The sequence below is a fragment of the Cibotium barometz genome, chromosome 39 (assembly GCF_041138505.1).
Source record: "Cibotium barometz isolate CiBa-2024 chromosome 39, ASM4113850v1, whole genome shotgun sequence".
In the NCBI taxonomy this organism is placed as follows: domain Eukaryota; kingdom Viridiplantae; phylum Streptophyta; class Polypodiopsida; order Cyatheales; family Cibotiaceae; genus Cibotium; species Cibotium barometz.
In genome coordinates this window covers 16,638,664-16,655,174 of record NC_141084.1, presented here as the reverse complement: position 1 = coordinate 16,655,174, position 16,511 = coordinate 16,638,664, and the positions used below count along the sequence as shown (strand labels likewise).

The following is a 16,511-nucleotide window of genomic DNA, read 5'->3' as shown; positions in this document are numbered from 1 at the left end:
AAAACCATAAATCCAGATCCATGATCCAAAGTTAGATACGGGCACAAGAGCCAACCGTATCAAGAAAGAATCTTTATTCATACCCCGAGTCAACAACTCTGATAATAAGCAGGAGACAGGCACAAGAGCCAACTATGTCTTAAATTTCCATAATTCCATAAACCGAGTCAACAACTCTCATATTAATCAGACACAGGCACAAGAGCCACTGTGTCCCAAATATCCATAAATCCGATAATTCCATAAGCCAAGTCAACAACTCTGATATTAACCAGACACTAACCAGACACAGGCACAAGAGCCAATTGTGCCCCAAATATCCATAAATCCATAAATCCATAATTAGCTTTAAGTACTTACAAAAAGAAAATAAGCAGAATATATAGCCAGAAAACATCTTGCCATGCCATTGGACTAGTCACATAAGAGCAACACTCCTATGATCCATACGCATGCCCAAGCCAAATACGTTTCACATGTCCATATGGTTCACCAGGGCAACAACCCTTCCATGTAACCATACATGCTTCACATGTCCATATGGTTCACCAGGGCAACAACCCTTCCATGTAACCAAACATACTCGCCAAGGTTTCCCCTTCCATGAGGCTTCACTCACCAGGGTCACCAACCCTTCAGTGAGTCTAGATAAACTTACTAGAGTCACCAACTCTTGCATGAGTTCAGAAGATCACCAACCCGCAGTCACTCACTAGGGTCGTGAACCCTTCCATGAGTTCATGAAATACTCACTGGATAGAGTCACCACTCTTCCATGATCCCATGAGTTCAGATAGTGAGAGATCATCGTCACCAACTCCTCTCACTAGATGGAGTCACCAACCCTCTCACTAGACAGAGTCACCAACTCTTCCATGAGTTCAAATACTCACTCACTAAAGTCACCAACTCTTCCATGAGTGCAGTATAACATAAGATATTAGTAAATCGCAGGCATAGAGATCCTGGTTCTCCATAAACATGTCTGCGATAGATAGTTTTATAGGCATTTTGGTTGATGATAGAAATCCATAGAGAAATCCTTGATCCATAAGATATCCATTAAATCCATTGTAAGCATAGTATCCTGAGTCTAGAATCACCCAGTCCATGTTACTGATAAATAATTCATAGTTTTGTAACCGCATATGTGACATATTCTAGCGTCCCATACAACCAGAATACTTCCCATATGAGATCCTTGTGTAGGCGACAGTTCTAGCATCCCATACTACTAGGAGCCTCCAGTACACAAGACCAAAACTATTAACTATTCATCAAAACCATAGCGAAGCCTTTTCCAGAATCAGAATGGTTTTCAAGGAGAATGCCTTTCAGAAAAATAACTTTCTTGAAACATATCTCAAGATAGACATGAGAAACACTCTCCACTTGCGTTAGCAAGGGAGTTCAGCATGTACAAAATTCCAAATATTCGCAAAAAGCATCAACTTGGTAAAACTCAAAGTATACTTAGCTTTTCTTTGCCAGGTTCGTCATGAAGCTAAAAGAAAGTATCTCGTCAGCATATGCATAAGATATCTTGAGAGATCGCTCCATATAACTTGCTTGTCAGCTTGATTTATAATCCACAATAATCCATATGGAAGGAGTGCTGAACACAGGCACATAAAACCAACTCCATACTTTGAGAATAAATTCTGTGAATCCATAAATCCTTAGTCCAAGCTATGTACTGTTCATGCTCTTGATAGATGGCTGTTGATCACTATAGTCCCCACTTCTAATCTTTTCCCTTTCTCATTGTTGGAAGAAAGCCTCTTGCTTCCTAGAAAGCCTTTGCTCTGATACCAATGTCACAAATAGGGGACGCGGAACAATAATAGATCAACACTTCAAATACTAGACAGAGTATGAAAAATACAGTGGAAGAACCATAAACAATATAAAAAACACTGCACTGAGCTGGAACGGCCGGCCCCCCATAGGAACTTCTTTATTGAGAGAGAAGCTTTTACAATAAACCTGTGGGTGCATGCAACACCGGATTTTCTACAAAGCATCAGCACAACTCTTGCCTAGATCTCAGCCTAAAGCCAAGATACAAATACAGCACCAAAAAGCCATCCGAAAAACTGTCTCAAAACAGTCCCATGAACCAGCTCACAAACAGTCCATAAATCAGCCCGGAACGGACCCAAAACAACTCCGAACTCCGTGCCAAAACAGCCCGAAAACAGAGCCTCAAATCAGCCCCATAAGAGCTCTCAAAACTGTCCCAGATTCCCCCAGAAGCAGCCCCAAATCTGCCCATGATGAGGCCAGTAGAGAGAGAGATATCTGCTGCTGTACGGCCAGAAGAGATAGAGAGAGAACTGCATCTGTACGGCCAGATCTTGTACGACCAGCAAACAACATCTGTATGGCCAGCGCATCAAAAGAGATGAAAGCTACTGCCTACTGTACGGCCAGTGCAAGAAGAAAACAACACCAGAAGCAGCTATACGGCCAGCGCAAGAGAGAAGAGAGAGCACGCTGCAGTCGGCCAGCAGAGAAGAGAGAGAAACTCCAATAGGCTGAGGGTGGATGCGTATGCCTAAAAGGAGAAGCCCCACCCCTTTTAAATGAAGTTGGTCAGCTATATTTGAAGTACTTTTCCAGCTGCATCAGCATCGCAAGAAGAGGTTGTAGTGGTAGTGCTCTTCATCAAACCCCACAGGTTTTCTTTCAGCAAATGAAACTTTATCTTCATTTGCCAGGGGTGGAAACCTTGGCCAATAAACTTGTCTACCAAATGTTTGTTCTTCCAGCTTAAGCTCTTAGTTGTGGTGGTTGAAAGTCAAACATGGCTATGGCTGTTTCAATAGATAGACAGTGAGAGAGAAGAGAGAGAAACACAAGCTAGAGAGAGAAGAAGTACAACACGACTTGAATTGATGTGACTTGCAATAGTTCTATTTTTTCAATGAAGTACATGGTCCTTTACAAGTACAAAGATTATCTTCTCCTGAAATCATTGCTTATGTCATCACACAAATATCTAGATATTATGATACCCCTCTACGAGGTGGTTCACACACACGCACACACACACGCACACACACAAGAAATACCTTGATCCGAACATCTAGTCCAAGAAAAAATCCCATCCAGCAAGGGCAAGAATCATTGTGAAATATGCTAGTAATCCCCAATCGTAAGGAATGGCTGCAATGATATGCTGGAAGAGCTTCCTCAATGTATGGAAAGACTGCCCATTTTTTTCCTAGTCTTCCCCTTGCTTATGTTGGTGTGTTCAGCCACCTATATGGTCTATTCATGCATGGTGTACTGATCCTTGAGCCTTGGCTCTTGTGTTGTTTCTATCATACTTTACAGAAGACTTCTTGCAAGAAGTTCATCAAAATATTTCAATGGATACACATGAATTCAAGAAACATATGCACACATTTCTTGCAAATACACAAATGAAGGGTCTCAGAATAAGGGAAAATTACCTGAGACGTTGTGCGGAAAGATACATGCTGGCATTGAACTGTCTCAGAAATGAAATGGTCCCTCTAGTCTCAAAGGATGTGTCATTCCTCCTTTTTAAATGTCAATAAATGCAATCAATTTATGCTTGAAGCAAACTGTCACTTATACGCAAACAATAACTAAACTTTCCATTCACTTTTCTAAGTATATCTAGTTACCACGTATTAAGAAATGGAGAATAGTAGTTTATAAACTCTGTCCCAAATGTTATGGCATGGCCTCCCCTCATCTCTTCAATTTCAGGTATAGCTATCTCCATGATCTGCAAGACCACAAAATAGTAAATTAATCACTTGGTCAGCTGCTCAATGTTCCAAGGAGATTCATTTGTAAGACAACGTGTTGGTGTAAGCTGAACCCTTTCAAACAAGGAAAAGGTTAATCTTGTATATAAAGAACGTTCATTAATGTGTTCTTTCTGCCACGGCAATGTTTTATGTGAACAGCTCTTCTGAGACAGCTGTGGTTTGTAAAAAATCCATCTCATAGGCTTTGAGAAGCTATGCCAAGGATTCACTACTCAAAAAACAAATTTTGGTCGATGGGGCTGCATTATACAAAGATAGAGGTTTGGTTGATGGTAGAACAGAAGCCTCTTTGTATGGCAGATCATTCTTTTTGCCAAAAGAAGAAAGCAGATAAAATTCTGTTTCTCACTTTGATATCTCCAGAATTCTTGGAGTTTTCTTTTTTTTTTTTTCCGGGAAAAAGATCCTTCTATTAGTTAATGAGAAAACGCCATAAGGCTACAAAGCTCACCTCGCAAGGAGGGATAAAACACAGTGAACTCCTGAGCTCCACCCCCGTGGCTGGCCGCTCTCTGGGGGGGGCTACCTAGTAATACATATGGAAGGTGAGAAAAGCCAGACTGGAGGCCTGTAGTGCCAAGTGACATCCTCGCCCCTCGCGGTGAGGAAGGGGCCAGGGTGCCAAGTGCGGAGGAAAGCCTTGCGGCGCCCTCTCATGCGATCCGAGTCGCCCTGGCCAGTGTCCTCTCAAGGTGTGAATGATGTCCACCCAGAGGGCCTGTATGACCTCCGCCGGTGGAGTCGCCTGGCGGTCAATGGCCTCCCTGCATCGGGCTCTCCATATGTGCCAAGCCGTCATGCTGCTGATCATCTCCCATCTGTGCCCGACCCCCTCCTGAGGAGCTGCCGATGAGAAGTCTGGCGTCGGAACCACCGCCATCGCCCTGTCAGAGACCTGGATGGTCGCGCTGCCAGGGATGTCCTCATATCCAAGGGCCGGGCCACTGTCCGTGGCCCAAGCCACCGCACCCCACGTCACCAGCATCTCACCTGGTGAGCCTGCAAAAACCATCCTGAGAGCGCGCTGCCAGACCTGCTGAGCTTGTGGGCAATCCCATAAGCAGTGCCGCTGCGACTCCTGTGCATGGCCGCACCGAGGGCAGGACGCTGGGTGTCTGCCAAAAGCTAGCCATGCCCCCACAGCCAGTCCTCTATGCGCTGTGAGCCAGAGAAAAAGCGTCACCTTCCGGGGCCGGAAGCTGGCCCAAAGGCGCTGCCAGAAGTCCCTAAGAAAGGCAGGGGAGAGCCCCTGTCGCCGCCAATGCTCGGCCGCCGCCGGGGTGCTCGCTATCCTGTGCCTCTGAATCCGCCGCCCCAGCCTCGTTGTGTACTGAAAAAAGGGGATGCCTGGGCTGGTAGGGGCCAAGTAGGGATCTCGCCAAAACCACTCACCTGGATCCCACTGAAGGCGAATAAGAGGCCTGCTGTCCCAAGCCCATAATCTCCAAGAACAGTCCTCCCCTATCGAGGCCGGTGAGGGGTCTACATGCCACTGTCTCTGATGAAAGCCGACCACCCGCACCCTCTGAAGAATACAACCCTGGAGCCCATCCACATCTAGTCGTGTCCTCTGAAGCTGGCCACCCTCTCCCACCTCGAAAGTGAGTGGGGCGACTCTCTCCGCTGTGCCACAGACCGCTAGAAGGATCTCATGCCGAGTAAAGACACCCATCCACTGTGGAGGTGGAGGGTCCTGTACTGGGGTCCGCCACTCCCGGGGGATGGCCGCCTCAATGTCCTGTCTCATCAACTCTCTGCCCCTCATCCCACTGAGTCTCCTCTCCTGAGCCTCTAGAGGCAGCTGCTGAAAACATATCCAGTCGTCTAGGGACTGGGCTGGGCCGGAGCTCAAAGGGCCCCACGACACATGAGACCGCGATCCAACCATATGGCCACTGGGAAGTCGAATCAAGGGGTTCCAGATCAATGGCTGCCTCAGGCGCTCCTCATCGGTGCCCGGAGGAGTCTGGAAGAGTGACGGCCTCAGATGCGACCAGGCCCTCAGAAGGCTAGCTGCAAAACGCTCCTCGAAGCCAAGGCCCACTCCTTTGGATCGCTGCTCTGTAAAGATCCACCTAATGCTGGGGGTCCAGGGGCCGCTAAGAGAAGGGGTGCGGCTGAGCATCCTGGAAACAAGAAACTCCTTCCACGGCTCAGCGCCTGGCAGGAGGCCACGAACTACCAACTTGCCAAGCAATGCTCGGCTTTGGCAAATAGGATCAACAATGCCCAGGCCGCCTCTCTCCCTCGGCTGAGTGATCACCGCCCATGCCACCTTGGCCCTGGCGGGCCGCCCGTCGCCACCGGACCAAAGAAAGTTCCTGATGAGCCGCTACACCTGGCCAATGCATGCCCGAGAGAAGGCCCAGCAGGAAGTGATGTACCACATAGTAGCAAGCAGAACCTGGTTGGCCACAACTACTCGGCCAGCCAGAGATAATCTAGCGGTACTCCAATACAGAAGCTTCTTCCGAATGCTCAGAAGAAGGGGGGCAATCTGCTGCTCCGGAGATATGTCAATGCCCACATAACATCCCAAATAACGCACTGTAGTGCCAGGGGGCAGCCACTGAAAACCGTCAACTGGCCTCCAAGTCGGGGGGGGCATAGAGCTGACCCACAGCCCACACGACTTGTGCCAGTTGATCAAAGTGCCCGAAGCTCTGCAAAACCTGTCCATGGCTAAGGCGAAGCGGCGGAGGTTCTCCTCACCTCCCTGAAGATAGACAGCTGTGTCATCCGCAAACTCCGAGTCTAGGAGCTCCTCCGAGGTACGGATGGGAAGCTGGAGGCCCCGCAAACCTGTATCCTGTGCCGTCAAAAAAGTGCTCATGGCCTCCGCCACAAAAAGAAAAAGAAAGGGCGCTAAGGGACACCCCTGCCGCACCGAGCGCGAGAGCTGGAACCTCTCTCCGCGCACGCCCTGTATCAGCACCTGGCTATGAGCCGATGAGTAGAGTGCAGAGACCCCACGGATCCACTGAGGAGGGAAGCCCATCCTCTCCATAGTGCCTTCCAAGAAGGCCCAGTCCACCCGATCATATGCCTTCTCGAAGTCGAGAAGGAGCACTGCCAGATCCTCCTGTCGAAATCTAGCCAGAGCCGTAGCCTCCCAGAAGGAGAAAATGTTATCCAGAATGCTCCTATCCTGGATGAAGCCAGTCTGCGTGGAGTGGATGATGTCCGGAAGGTGAGGCTGAAGCCGCCTGCTGATCGCCTTAGCTAGGACCTTGTAGGCCGTGCCTAGCAAGGTGATCGGTCTCCACTGTCTAATCTCCAGTCTGTCTCCTCCCTCTTTGGGGATCAAGTGGATCAAACCCTCAGCCATGCTGTCCGGCATGACTCCTGACTCCATAATCTCCTGGAATGCCAATCTGAAGCCCCTGTGTAAGAGGCCCCAGTACCTCTGGAAGAAAGCCACCGAAAGACCGTCCTCTCCTGGGCATTTGCCCCGAGGTAATGCCTGAAGAGCCTCCTCCAGTTCCGTATCCGAGAAGGGGGAGAGAAGGGAGTGCTGTAAATGGGCTGGCACAACCGGTCTCGTGAAGCTCCAGACTGCCTCCCGAGCCTCTCTCACCCTATCATCTGCTGGCTCAGCAGAGAGAAGGTCCCTGTAAAAATCTGTGGCTATAGCCCGAACCCTGGGGGGATCCTCCACAACCTGGCCATCAGCCTGCCGGAGACGCCTGAGACCCTCTCGTCTGAAGCGAGGCCCTGTCGCCTCAAAGAAATCTCGAGTCACTCTGTCCGCAGCCTGTGTCCAAAAGGAAGCCCGAGCATGGAATCGGAACTCCACCCTCCTCTCCTCGATGGATCTGATCTCCGTGCGAGCTGACTCCATCTGCTCTGAGATCCAAGGGCTCGTAGGATCCCTCTCCTGGAGTCTCTGGAGGGACGCTAGACTCCTCCGTAGGCTCCTCTCCTGCTCTCTGAAAGCCTCCAGCCGGTCCAAGGCAGCCTGTCTGAGCATCTGGCTAACCTCCTGCAAGCCACTGGCAAGATCGCTGGCTGCCGATCCTCTCCTGAACTGCAGCTCCTGCCAGACCTGCTCAACTCTGATCGCAATCTCGGGCTCCTCTATGAGACAATCTGGAATCCGGACGCTCTGGCCCTGCTCTCCTCTCGTGGGGTCCTCGATCTGGAGAAGCACTGGATAGTGATCTGAAAACGAGGAGCCTGCAAGTATGCCCACTGTGCCACCTCTATCACAGGCCCACTCATCAATGTAAAACCTGTCGATGCGGGATAGGTTAACCCCTGAGGCCCGTCTATCCGAGCGCGAGAAAGATAGGCTCCCCTGCAACCTGCCAAACTCCGGGAGAGTCCACGGATCCTGGCCTCTCACCTGAAGCACTAGTTCCTCCCAGGCAGCTAGCTCCGGCCCATGAATGGTCTCCTGGCTGCCCCCCATCCTGTCCTCTGCATCCTCCAGCATGTTGCAATCCCCTCCGAGGCACCAGTGGTCTGCCAAGGGGAGGGACTGCCTAATGGTGCTCCAGAACTCGGCTCTCCCGGTCGCCCCATTAGGGGCGTAGAAGTTGAGGAAGCCAATGCGGTCTTCCCCAACCCGAAGGATGATCCACTGCGCACGACCCTGGACCAGAATGCCAGAGTCCACAACTTCAGATAGAAGCTGCTCGCTGACTGAGATGCATACTCCACCCTGGTTCCCCTGGGAGCCATATGCCGGTGACCAAAAAGTGTGACTCCTGCCTGGCAAGATCTTCCCGCAGGTGCGGGTACGCCCGGCAGAAAGGTGGTGCTCCTGGATGAAAAGGATATCGATGGGTCCTCCAACGAGAGCCCTCTGGATCTCCTGGCGAAGTCTGCCCCGGCCAATGTAGCAGCGATGTCCACCGAGACCCTGGATGTTCCATGAGAGGATCCTCATGGATGAGCTATGGCAAGTGAAGCAGCCTCCACTGGCTCACCCCTCTCAGCCGGCCCGGATGATCTGCCCTCCACTCTGTGAGTCTTGGGCGCCGGCTTGGAGGGAGAATAATCACTGTCTGTCCGGGTGCGGAGTCTCTCCAAAAAGAGGGTGACCTGTCTCTGTGTCCAGCCCCACTCCGCCTTCGCCCTGTCCAGGGCATAGGCGTGAGACCAATCCTCTGCATATATGTATCTAAAGGTAGGCTGCACCCTCGGGGCGGCATGGAGGAGAATCAGAAGCACCGCCTCAACTGAGGTGTGGACCGGATCCGCCCGCCAGTCTCCTATACCAAACAGGCTCATGCGGGCTGAGTGTAATCGGGTCTGCAATAGGTCCGTGAGCCCCAAGTCACTGAAGTGGTGAGAAAACTCCAGTATCTGATCACGCAAAACTTCCTCTACAGAGTTGCAATCCCATGCTGTGTCTGGGGCAACACTGAGAGGAAAGGAGAAAGCCACCATGCTGCTCACCACAGAGGGAGAACGAGAGGGATGGCACACCACGCAAACTCGCAAGGGCGCGACCAGTGTCTCGAACGGGCCAGCGTCCAGCTGGAGGCACCTGAAAAAACCGTAATCCACTGGTAGCCCCATCACTCGCGGGGGCCCCCCAGGGGAGGCTGGAGAGAACTCTGTGGCGGGCGAGGCGAGGATCGCCATCTCCACCGGCCCGGAGTGGCGGTGGAACAGCCGCTGGACTGAGCTCTGGCCTACCCAGCTGCGCTGCCCCGGGGCAGTGGGTGGTCTGGCGAAGTATCCTGGAGAGGCCGAGGGAGGGATGGGGGCTCGTGGCGAGGAGGGGGGAGAGCGAGGAGAGGATGGAGAGGCATCTGCCAGAGGATATGTGTCAGGGGGGGCCGCCGGGGGAGGCGGGAGAGGGGGGGCTGGGGGGGGAGAAGGAAGGGTGGAAGGAGTGCTCTCCGGGTGAGGGGAAGGGGAACCGGGGGTCGAAGAGTGCGGCCCAGGATCCTCAGGAATCTGCTCCAAGGAGGGTGGGGGGCCCCCCGCGGGGGGAGGCAGGAGCGGGGTCTCCACGTGGGAGGCTCCACCAGCGGCCTCAACGGGCACTGAGTCTGAATCCTCGTCCATCGGGGTGGGACCTGCTGGCCGCCTATCCCTGACAGGAACATAAGTGCGGATAGGTGCCTGTACGCCAGCCGGAGTCGCCTGTCCGCCAGCCTATGCTGCCTGCTGGCGTCTGCGACGACGGTCCCTGCGGGCCGGGCGTTTCCGCCGGCGAACCTCCTGCCATCCGTCAGCCTCCTGGGACTGCGCGGCATCCTCCGCCGGGGCCTGCTCGTCAGTTGATGGCGCTTGCTGTGACGAGCCAGGGATGTCCGGTCTCTGAAGTGGATGGCCACCCCTCGGGTCTCCTGCAGGGGGTCCGGAGGCGGCATAACGTGAGGGATGAGCCCCCTTGCGGGGACAGGCGCGTGCGAGATGGCCCATCTCCCGACATATGTAACACTGGCCGGGGAGGCCCGAATACTCCACGCGCTGAATCATATGTCCTCCAGAAAGACAAGGGAGAAGGATCGTCTTCGGGAGGGACTCCGGTGACGGAACCACAACCCGAATGGCCGGGAGTCCTGCTGCCCGAGCAATCACTGAAGCCGCTGTCTGAGGCGTCTCCACCACCTGCCCGAACGCCTTGCCAATGGATGACAAGAGGGGCAAGTACTCCCTACGGAGTCCAGGAAAACAGATAGTGACGGGGAAACCTGTCGCGCCTGCTAGCGGGTCAGAAGTGGGGTCGAAACCATGAGTCCATCGCGCCAGGAACGCCCGGGAAGAGCGGAGGGCAATGGGGCTCCGAGCCAGCACCAACTGAGCTGCCTGTGGGGACTCGAAATCCACCTGATAGTAGCCACATCCCAAAAAATCAACGCTGACGATCTTGGCGGGCACGCCAACAAGGCTGCCTTGCAGAAGGTCGCGAAGCTCTCTCCGCATCGGACGGCTACCCACTATCTTGCAGACCAAGGAGGAGGCATCAAGAGCGGAAACTGTAGAAACAAACAACTGAAGATCTTCAGCTGTGAACTCCAGACGGAGACCGGAATCGGCAGGGTTAGTCGGAGCGGCTTCCATGGAGTCCTCCAAAGGGAAAAAGCCACAAACCAGGGTCACCAACGGGAGGGACACAGCCCTGCGAGGAAAAAAGGAGAAGCGGAGGGCTACAGGATAGCGGGGGCGGGGCGCGGGGGGGGGGAGCTAAGGCGGGGAGGAGTTAACAGTGGGCGGAGGGGCGGGACAACGGAAGGGAGGAGAAAGAGGGTGGAGGGGGGAGAGGTGGCGGGGGAGAGAAGAGAGGGGGAGGCGAAGGATGATAGAGAGGCGGAGGAAAAAGGAATGGGGAAGGAAGAAAACGGCGGGGGGAGAGGCGGGGAGTACTGTGAGGAGGGAGGCGAAGGAAGAGAAGGCGGGGGGGGGAAGAAAGCGGAGAAGAGGAGGGAGGCGGGGGAGTGGAGGCGGGGGGGTGAAGGCGGGGGAGAAGCGCGAGGCAGAAGGCGGTGGGGAGGTGGCGTAGAGGGGCGCGATGAAGAGGCGGGGGAGAGGGCGGGGGAGACCGCGGAGGGCTGGCGGGGGGGAAAGAGATGCGCGATGGCGAGAAGCAGCGGGGGGGGGGGGGGGGGGGGGGGGGGGAGAGCGGAGCTCGCAGGCGACAGTCTTCGATCGTATACAACGACAAGATAGCCTGTCAAAATAGCTCAGGTTTCTTGTATAAAGGATGGAGCCCAGAATTCTTGGAGTTAGAATCCTTGTCATAATACAAGGCCTCTCTGATCATGTGATTGTTGTTTCGAATGTATAATGCCTGTCGGTGAGCTGACTCCCACTGATAACCCTCAACCCGTGGTAAGCCCCTCTCCGGGCTCTCATGCGTCTCTGTCATCAAGATGATATCCCGGCCCTCCATCACCTCCTCAAGTCTCCCTGGATGTGTCCATAGGGCTCCATTATAGTTCCAGACTGCTATGTGTATCTCTTTGTCTTCATGTTGTTTCCTCCGTGTCTCATAGGCTAGATGGCGCTATTCGATACTCTTCCCATCAATGTAGATGTGACCATCCCTATAATGTGCCTTCTTCCCTTCTTTGCGTGCCGCCTTGATCTTCGGCATGCATAATCTTCTGTGCTCCAGTTGCATCCATGTGAGGTCATCATCGAAGTAGATGGGGTCCCCTGGCAAGCTCCTCAAGATAGCACGTCTTCTCATAAAGCTCATCTTACTCTCCTCGTCCGGGAACTGTAGCACTAAGGCCTTGCCTTTGGTGGAGTCCTTTGGGGTTGACCTCCATACTCTAGTGAATGGGAGCGGCTCATCCTCCTTTAGTCCCAGCTTGGTACATAGGTTCCGCCTGTCAATCTCGGGCGTGGAGGTAGTGCTGTGACTAGGATGTTTAGGCGCCGGATCCATCGCATCTTCTCTTCATCAAGAGTAGGCTGCATCATGTGTACATCTTCTTGTACCTCCTTCTTGATGTTCTTCTTCTTGCACCTCCTTTTTGATGTTCTTCTTCATCACTTCTACCCATCCTTCGCGGGCCGCCTCCATTTTCCCCTCGATTGTGTGGGTGAGGGTTTTGGTGATCTCTTCTTTGATTGCCTCTTTGTCCACCTCAAGAGTCTCTCCTTCCTCCCGTGGATGATCGCATAAGGAGCCACTTCGCCCTTCAAAAGGTTGATTTCCTCCTGCATGGCGAGCTTTTCCTTCTCCCACTCCTCTTGCATGGTAAGCTTCTCTGTCTTCCATATTTCCGCTTCGGCCTCTAGCTTTCCCATGCGCGTCAATAAGTCCTTCTTGATGGCGGTGATGGTGCTGTCCAATGTCTTCTTCTGGTCCTTGATAAGATCCCTAAGGATATGATCAAGCTATCTGATTTTGTCATCTACAGACCCTCCCATTGTAGAGGGAGGGAATGTTTGAAAGGAGCAGGTAAATAGGTAAATATGTGGGAGAGAAAGAGAAGAAATGGTGAGATGAAATAGGGTGGGGGGTTCAAACTTCAAGCCCCCATTAGGGCCCTAGGGATGGTGACCGGGGTTCACAGGCAGGGAGGGGGGGGGAGCAGAAAGATGAGGATGAAGGAAGGGGGAGAGAGAGAGAGAGAGAGAGGGAGAGAGAGATGGAGGGGACAAAGGGCGGGGTGCAGGCGGGCAAGAGGGCGCACAGGCGGGGAGGAGGGGAGAGAGAGAGAGAGAGAAATGAAATGAAATGTTATATTAACGTCTTCAAAAGGCCAAAGTGACCTATGAGACCAAAGTTACAACCATATGACATCTGATACACTATCTGGAAAAGAAAAGAAAGGACTGAAGGTAAGTATCTAGCCCTACAATACATCAGTAGGGAGCATCCGGAAGCAGCAACTAGGGAGAGTGGGAAGCTAATGCTACTAGTCAAAATGGGGTACATGAGTACATGGATACATGAATACATGAATATGGGGGAGTACAAAAGTGACAGTGAGTACAACAGTATATGGCAGGAGTGGTAATCATCCTAGGAGCTCTAGCATGGGTCTCTGCCGGATGGCCTGGATATCTGCCATAGTGAGATGCTTGGTCGGACGAGCCCGATGCCTCGCAATGATGCTCTGAATCCTCCGGTGTAGGCATCGTCTCTGATGTAAGGATCCGCGAACCCTCGGGCGTCTGGATCTGCCCAACTGGATAGCTCTCTCAACTAGAGTTCCACGGGGTGCCCACTGTTGGGGGGGGGGGGAGAGAGAGAGAGAGAGAGAGAGAGAGAGAGAGAGAGAGAGAGAGAGAGAGAGAGAGTTATATTAACGTCCACCACGGGAGGCCGAATCCGACCTATGGGACAGATCAGGTACATCCATTTACATTCCACTCTGGGTATCGATGCCAAAGAGGCATAAAACTGAAAAAAATAACTAAAAATGAACTCTTAAGACTCTTAAGAGTTTAAGTTACAATGGGTTCTATTGCATCTAGTTCGAAATTGAGGTTCAAAATAAAAATAGCTATATTTCATCCATGGATGGATTTGCTCTTGAGGGGGGTGGGGTACAGAATTCTTTAATGATTGCTTGTCCTCCTCTGTATATTGCACATTTGCCATTCTTTCTTGCTTCTTTAACTTTATTCAGCTCTGCCGATTTGTTCTTGAGTTGTAGCGGGGTGAGTTCATCAGCTATCCATACCTTTGTCCCTTGGAGAGACCTTGTTTGCTTCATCACTGCTATTTTCTCATTGTTGTCCATATAGGAGACTTTTGCCTGTGTACCCTTTACTATAATAGAGATAGGGTCTCCTAAGTCCACGAAGGAGACTACTTTGCTCAGTTGTGCTGTAAGTACATCTGTATCTAATATGTAGTCTTCTTGAAGCTCTTGAGCTATGTCTGCCCTATCCCAGCCTTGAGGAAGACCATCGACTCTGATTACCTTTTTGTTACTTTCCATTCGTTCCTTTTCTTTGACCGCTGATATGACTTCTTTAACAAAATCTTGTGAGTTAACTGAATTTACCTTTGAAACATGGTTTGTCATTTCTGTTTGTAGTGTTGTAGGTATGGGTCCTTCTCGTGCTTCCTCTTGCTTCGTCTTCATGGCTTGCACTTGCACTTTCAGTTCGTTGATTTGTTCATCTTTCTTGATAGTCTCGTGTTTCAGTGCTGCTAATTCTCCCTGGAGTTTCTTCATTTCTTGCATGAGGTAGGCTTGAGAGAGAGAGAGAGAGAGAGAGAGAGAGAGAGAGAGAGAGATTAACATCTGCGAAAGGCCAAAGTGGCCTATGAGACTAAAACATAGTACATAGCTGATGGTGTCTCATCAAAAGTAAGACAAAAAGGACTAAAAAGTCCTGAAACAGTCCTAAACAACTATGAAAGGAAAATACTCCTACTGAGGTACAACAAAAGTGTATAATATCTACAACTAGCATAAGACTGGTGTAATCTTCTCATATCAGTATCTCTCTCATGGGGTGTTGTAAGATAGAGAAACTAAAGTGGCGGGGCAGTCGTCTCCTGTGGCGGGTGATGAGGCTCTAATCCACTGATGATGAAGCGACCCTAGACGAGGTCCTGGTAAGTGTGGGCGTCTCGCTCGACAAAGTGCTATGGCTCTGTCAAGGGTGACTCCTCTTGAAGGATGTCTGGCTCGTCGAGGGGGTAGTGGAAGTCCTGGTTATATCTGCCGGGGTGGTCGTGGCCCTGAAAAAATCTGTCATGGCTCGCTGGCGGGGTGGATCCTGGTGTGTTGTCCTTGCTCGTAGGACAGCCTCTCGATGGCGTCTGAGCTCCAATAAGAAAAGCCCCAAACACCTCTGATCCTCAAACTCCATCACATGTCTACGAAGAGAGTCAGAGAGAGAAAGATATATTAAGCATCTACTAAAGACCCAATGGGTCTATGAGACCAAAGTGATACAATAATGTCCATGCCATATCTCATCATGGAATGGAAAATAAAACAAAAACTAAACATAAACAAAGCTATCTCACTGGGGTGATACAAAACTGTCCATGGAAACTCATCATGGAATACTAAGAACATAGAAACATGAGAGAAGCATCAGCTCCTAGTAGGTGGTGTACCACTCTCCAAAATATCAAGCATGGGGCTAATAAGTATGGCAAAGAGGTCTCCCTCAAATATGTCACATGGAAAGGTAGCTCGATGGCGGTGCTGCATGTCCTGTATCTGGAGCTGATGAGGGGATCGTGGCCGACAAAATATCAAGCATGGGGCTAATGAGTATGGCCGAGAGGTCTCCCTCAACTATGTCACATGGAAAGGTAGCTTGATGGCGGTGCTGCATGTCCTGTATCTGGAGAGCTGATGAGGGGATCGTGGCCGACAAAGGCCCGGTCCGAGGTAGCTCCTCTCGGGCAAGGTAGGTCTAGAGCAGCTCAAGGAGGGTCCACAAGATCCACTGTATCAGTGTCCTCCACCTCTTGGGTCCGGAAAAAACTGGTGATGGTTGGTTGGCGAGGGAGGGGACAGGGTGGTTGGGGCCGAAGCTCTCTCAAGAAAGTGTCCCTGTGTCTACGGAGCTCAAGCAGGAAGAGGCCTAGGCAACGTTGGTCCTGCAAATCAATGATCCTGGAGAGTGGACCAAATCCCTCACGTAACAGACAATGAAACCTCCCGTGGATCTAATAGTATATTGGGCAGTGGCATATGTAGTGCTCCTCCGTCTCAACCTCCATGTGCATAATCGGTAGATCCTCTCCTCTCTGGGTCTCCGTATGAGCTTACCTAGCTCTGAAGATGCGCTCAACTCTACCTCTTTCTCTCTTTGAGAGAGAGAGAGAGAGAGAGAGAGAGAGAGAGAGAGAGAGAGAGAGAGAGAAATGAAATGTTATATTAACGTCTTCAAAAGGCCAAAATGACCTATGAGACCAAAGTTATAACCATATGACATTTGATACACTATCTGGAAAAGAAAAGAGAGAGAGTTGTATTAACGTCTTCAAAGGGCCAAAATGACCTATGAGACCAAAAGGTTACATCATATCCATGAGGTACATCATCCTGGGCACAAAATAGTAATAAAGAAAGATAACAAAAATCTAGAACTATAAAATCTGATCTAGGTACATGAGCAGAGAGCTCTCATGTCACCCTAATACATCCCTCATGGGCCTTGTGACATGGTGCTCAAGGTGGTAAAACTGAGTTGGCGCGAGAAGTTCTTGCGATGATGGGAGTGATGGCTTGGCATCAAGCTTTGCATAACTTAGTGGCTCTATTGAGTGTCACACCCTCTCGGCCGAGCTCGTGCACTAGCCTGTGGTCC

At 51.4% G+C, this 16,511-nt stretch overlaps 1 protein-coding gene and 1 long non-coding RNA gene across 4 annotated transcripts in view; one reads left to right on the top strand and one right to left on the bottom strand.

The window, feature by feature from the left end:
- Nucleotides 1-16,511, bottom strand: part of LOC147615791 (fatty acid amide hydrolase-like) — a 110,481-nt gene that overhangs the window by 43,515 nt on the left and 50,455 nt on the right. For all 3 annotated transcript variants that reach the window (XM_086778399.1, XM_086778401.1, XM_086778400.1), the window contains 2 exons: nt 3,657-3,760; nt 3,459-3,548 (listed from right to left, as the gene is read on the bottom strand). In XM_086778399.1, the coding sequence (XP_086634525.1) occupies nt 3,459-3,548; nt 3,657-3,760 (194 nt within the window). The remainder of the gene's footprint in view (nt 1-3,458; nt 3,549-3,656; nt 3,761-16,511) is intronic.
- Nucleotides 1-16,511, top strand: part of LOC147615792 (uncharacterized) — a 103,076-nt gene that overhangs the window by 42,665 nt on the left and 43,900 nt on the right. The window lies entirely within an intron of this gene.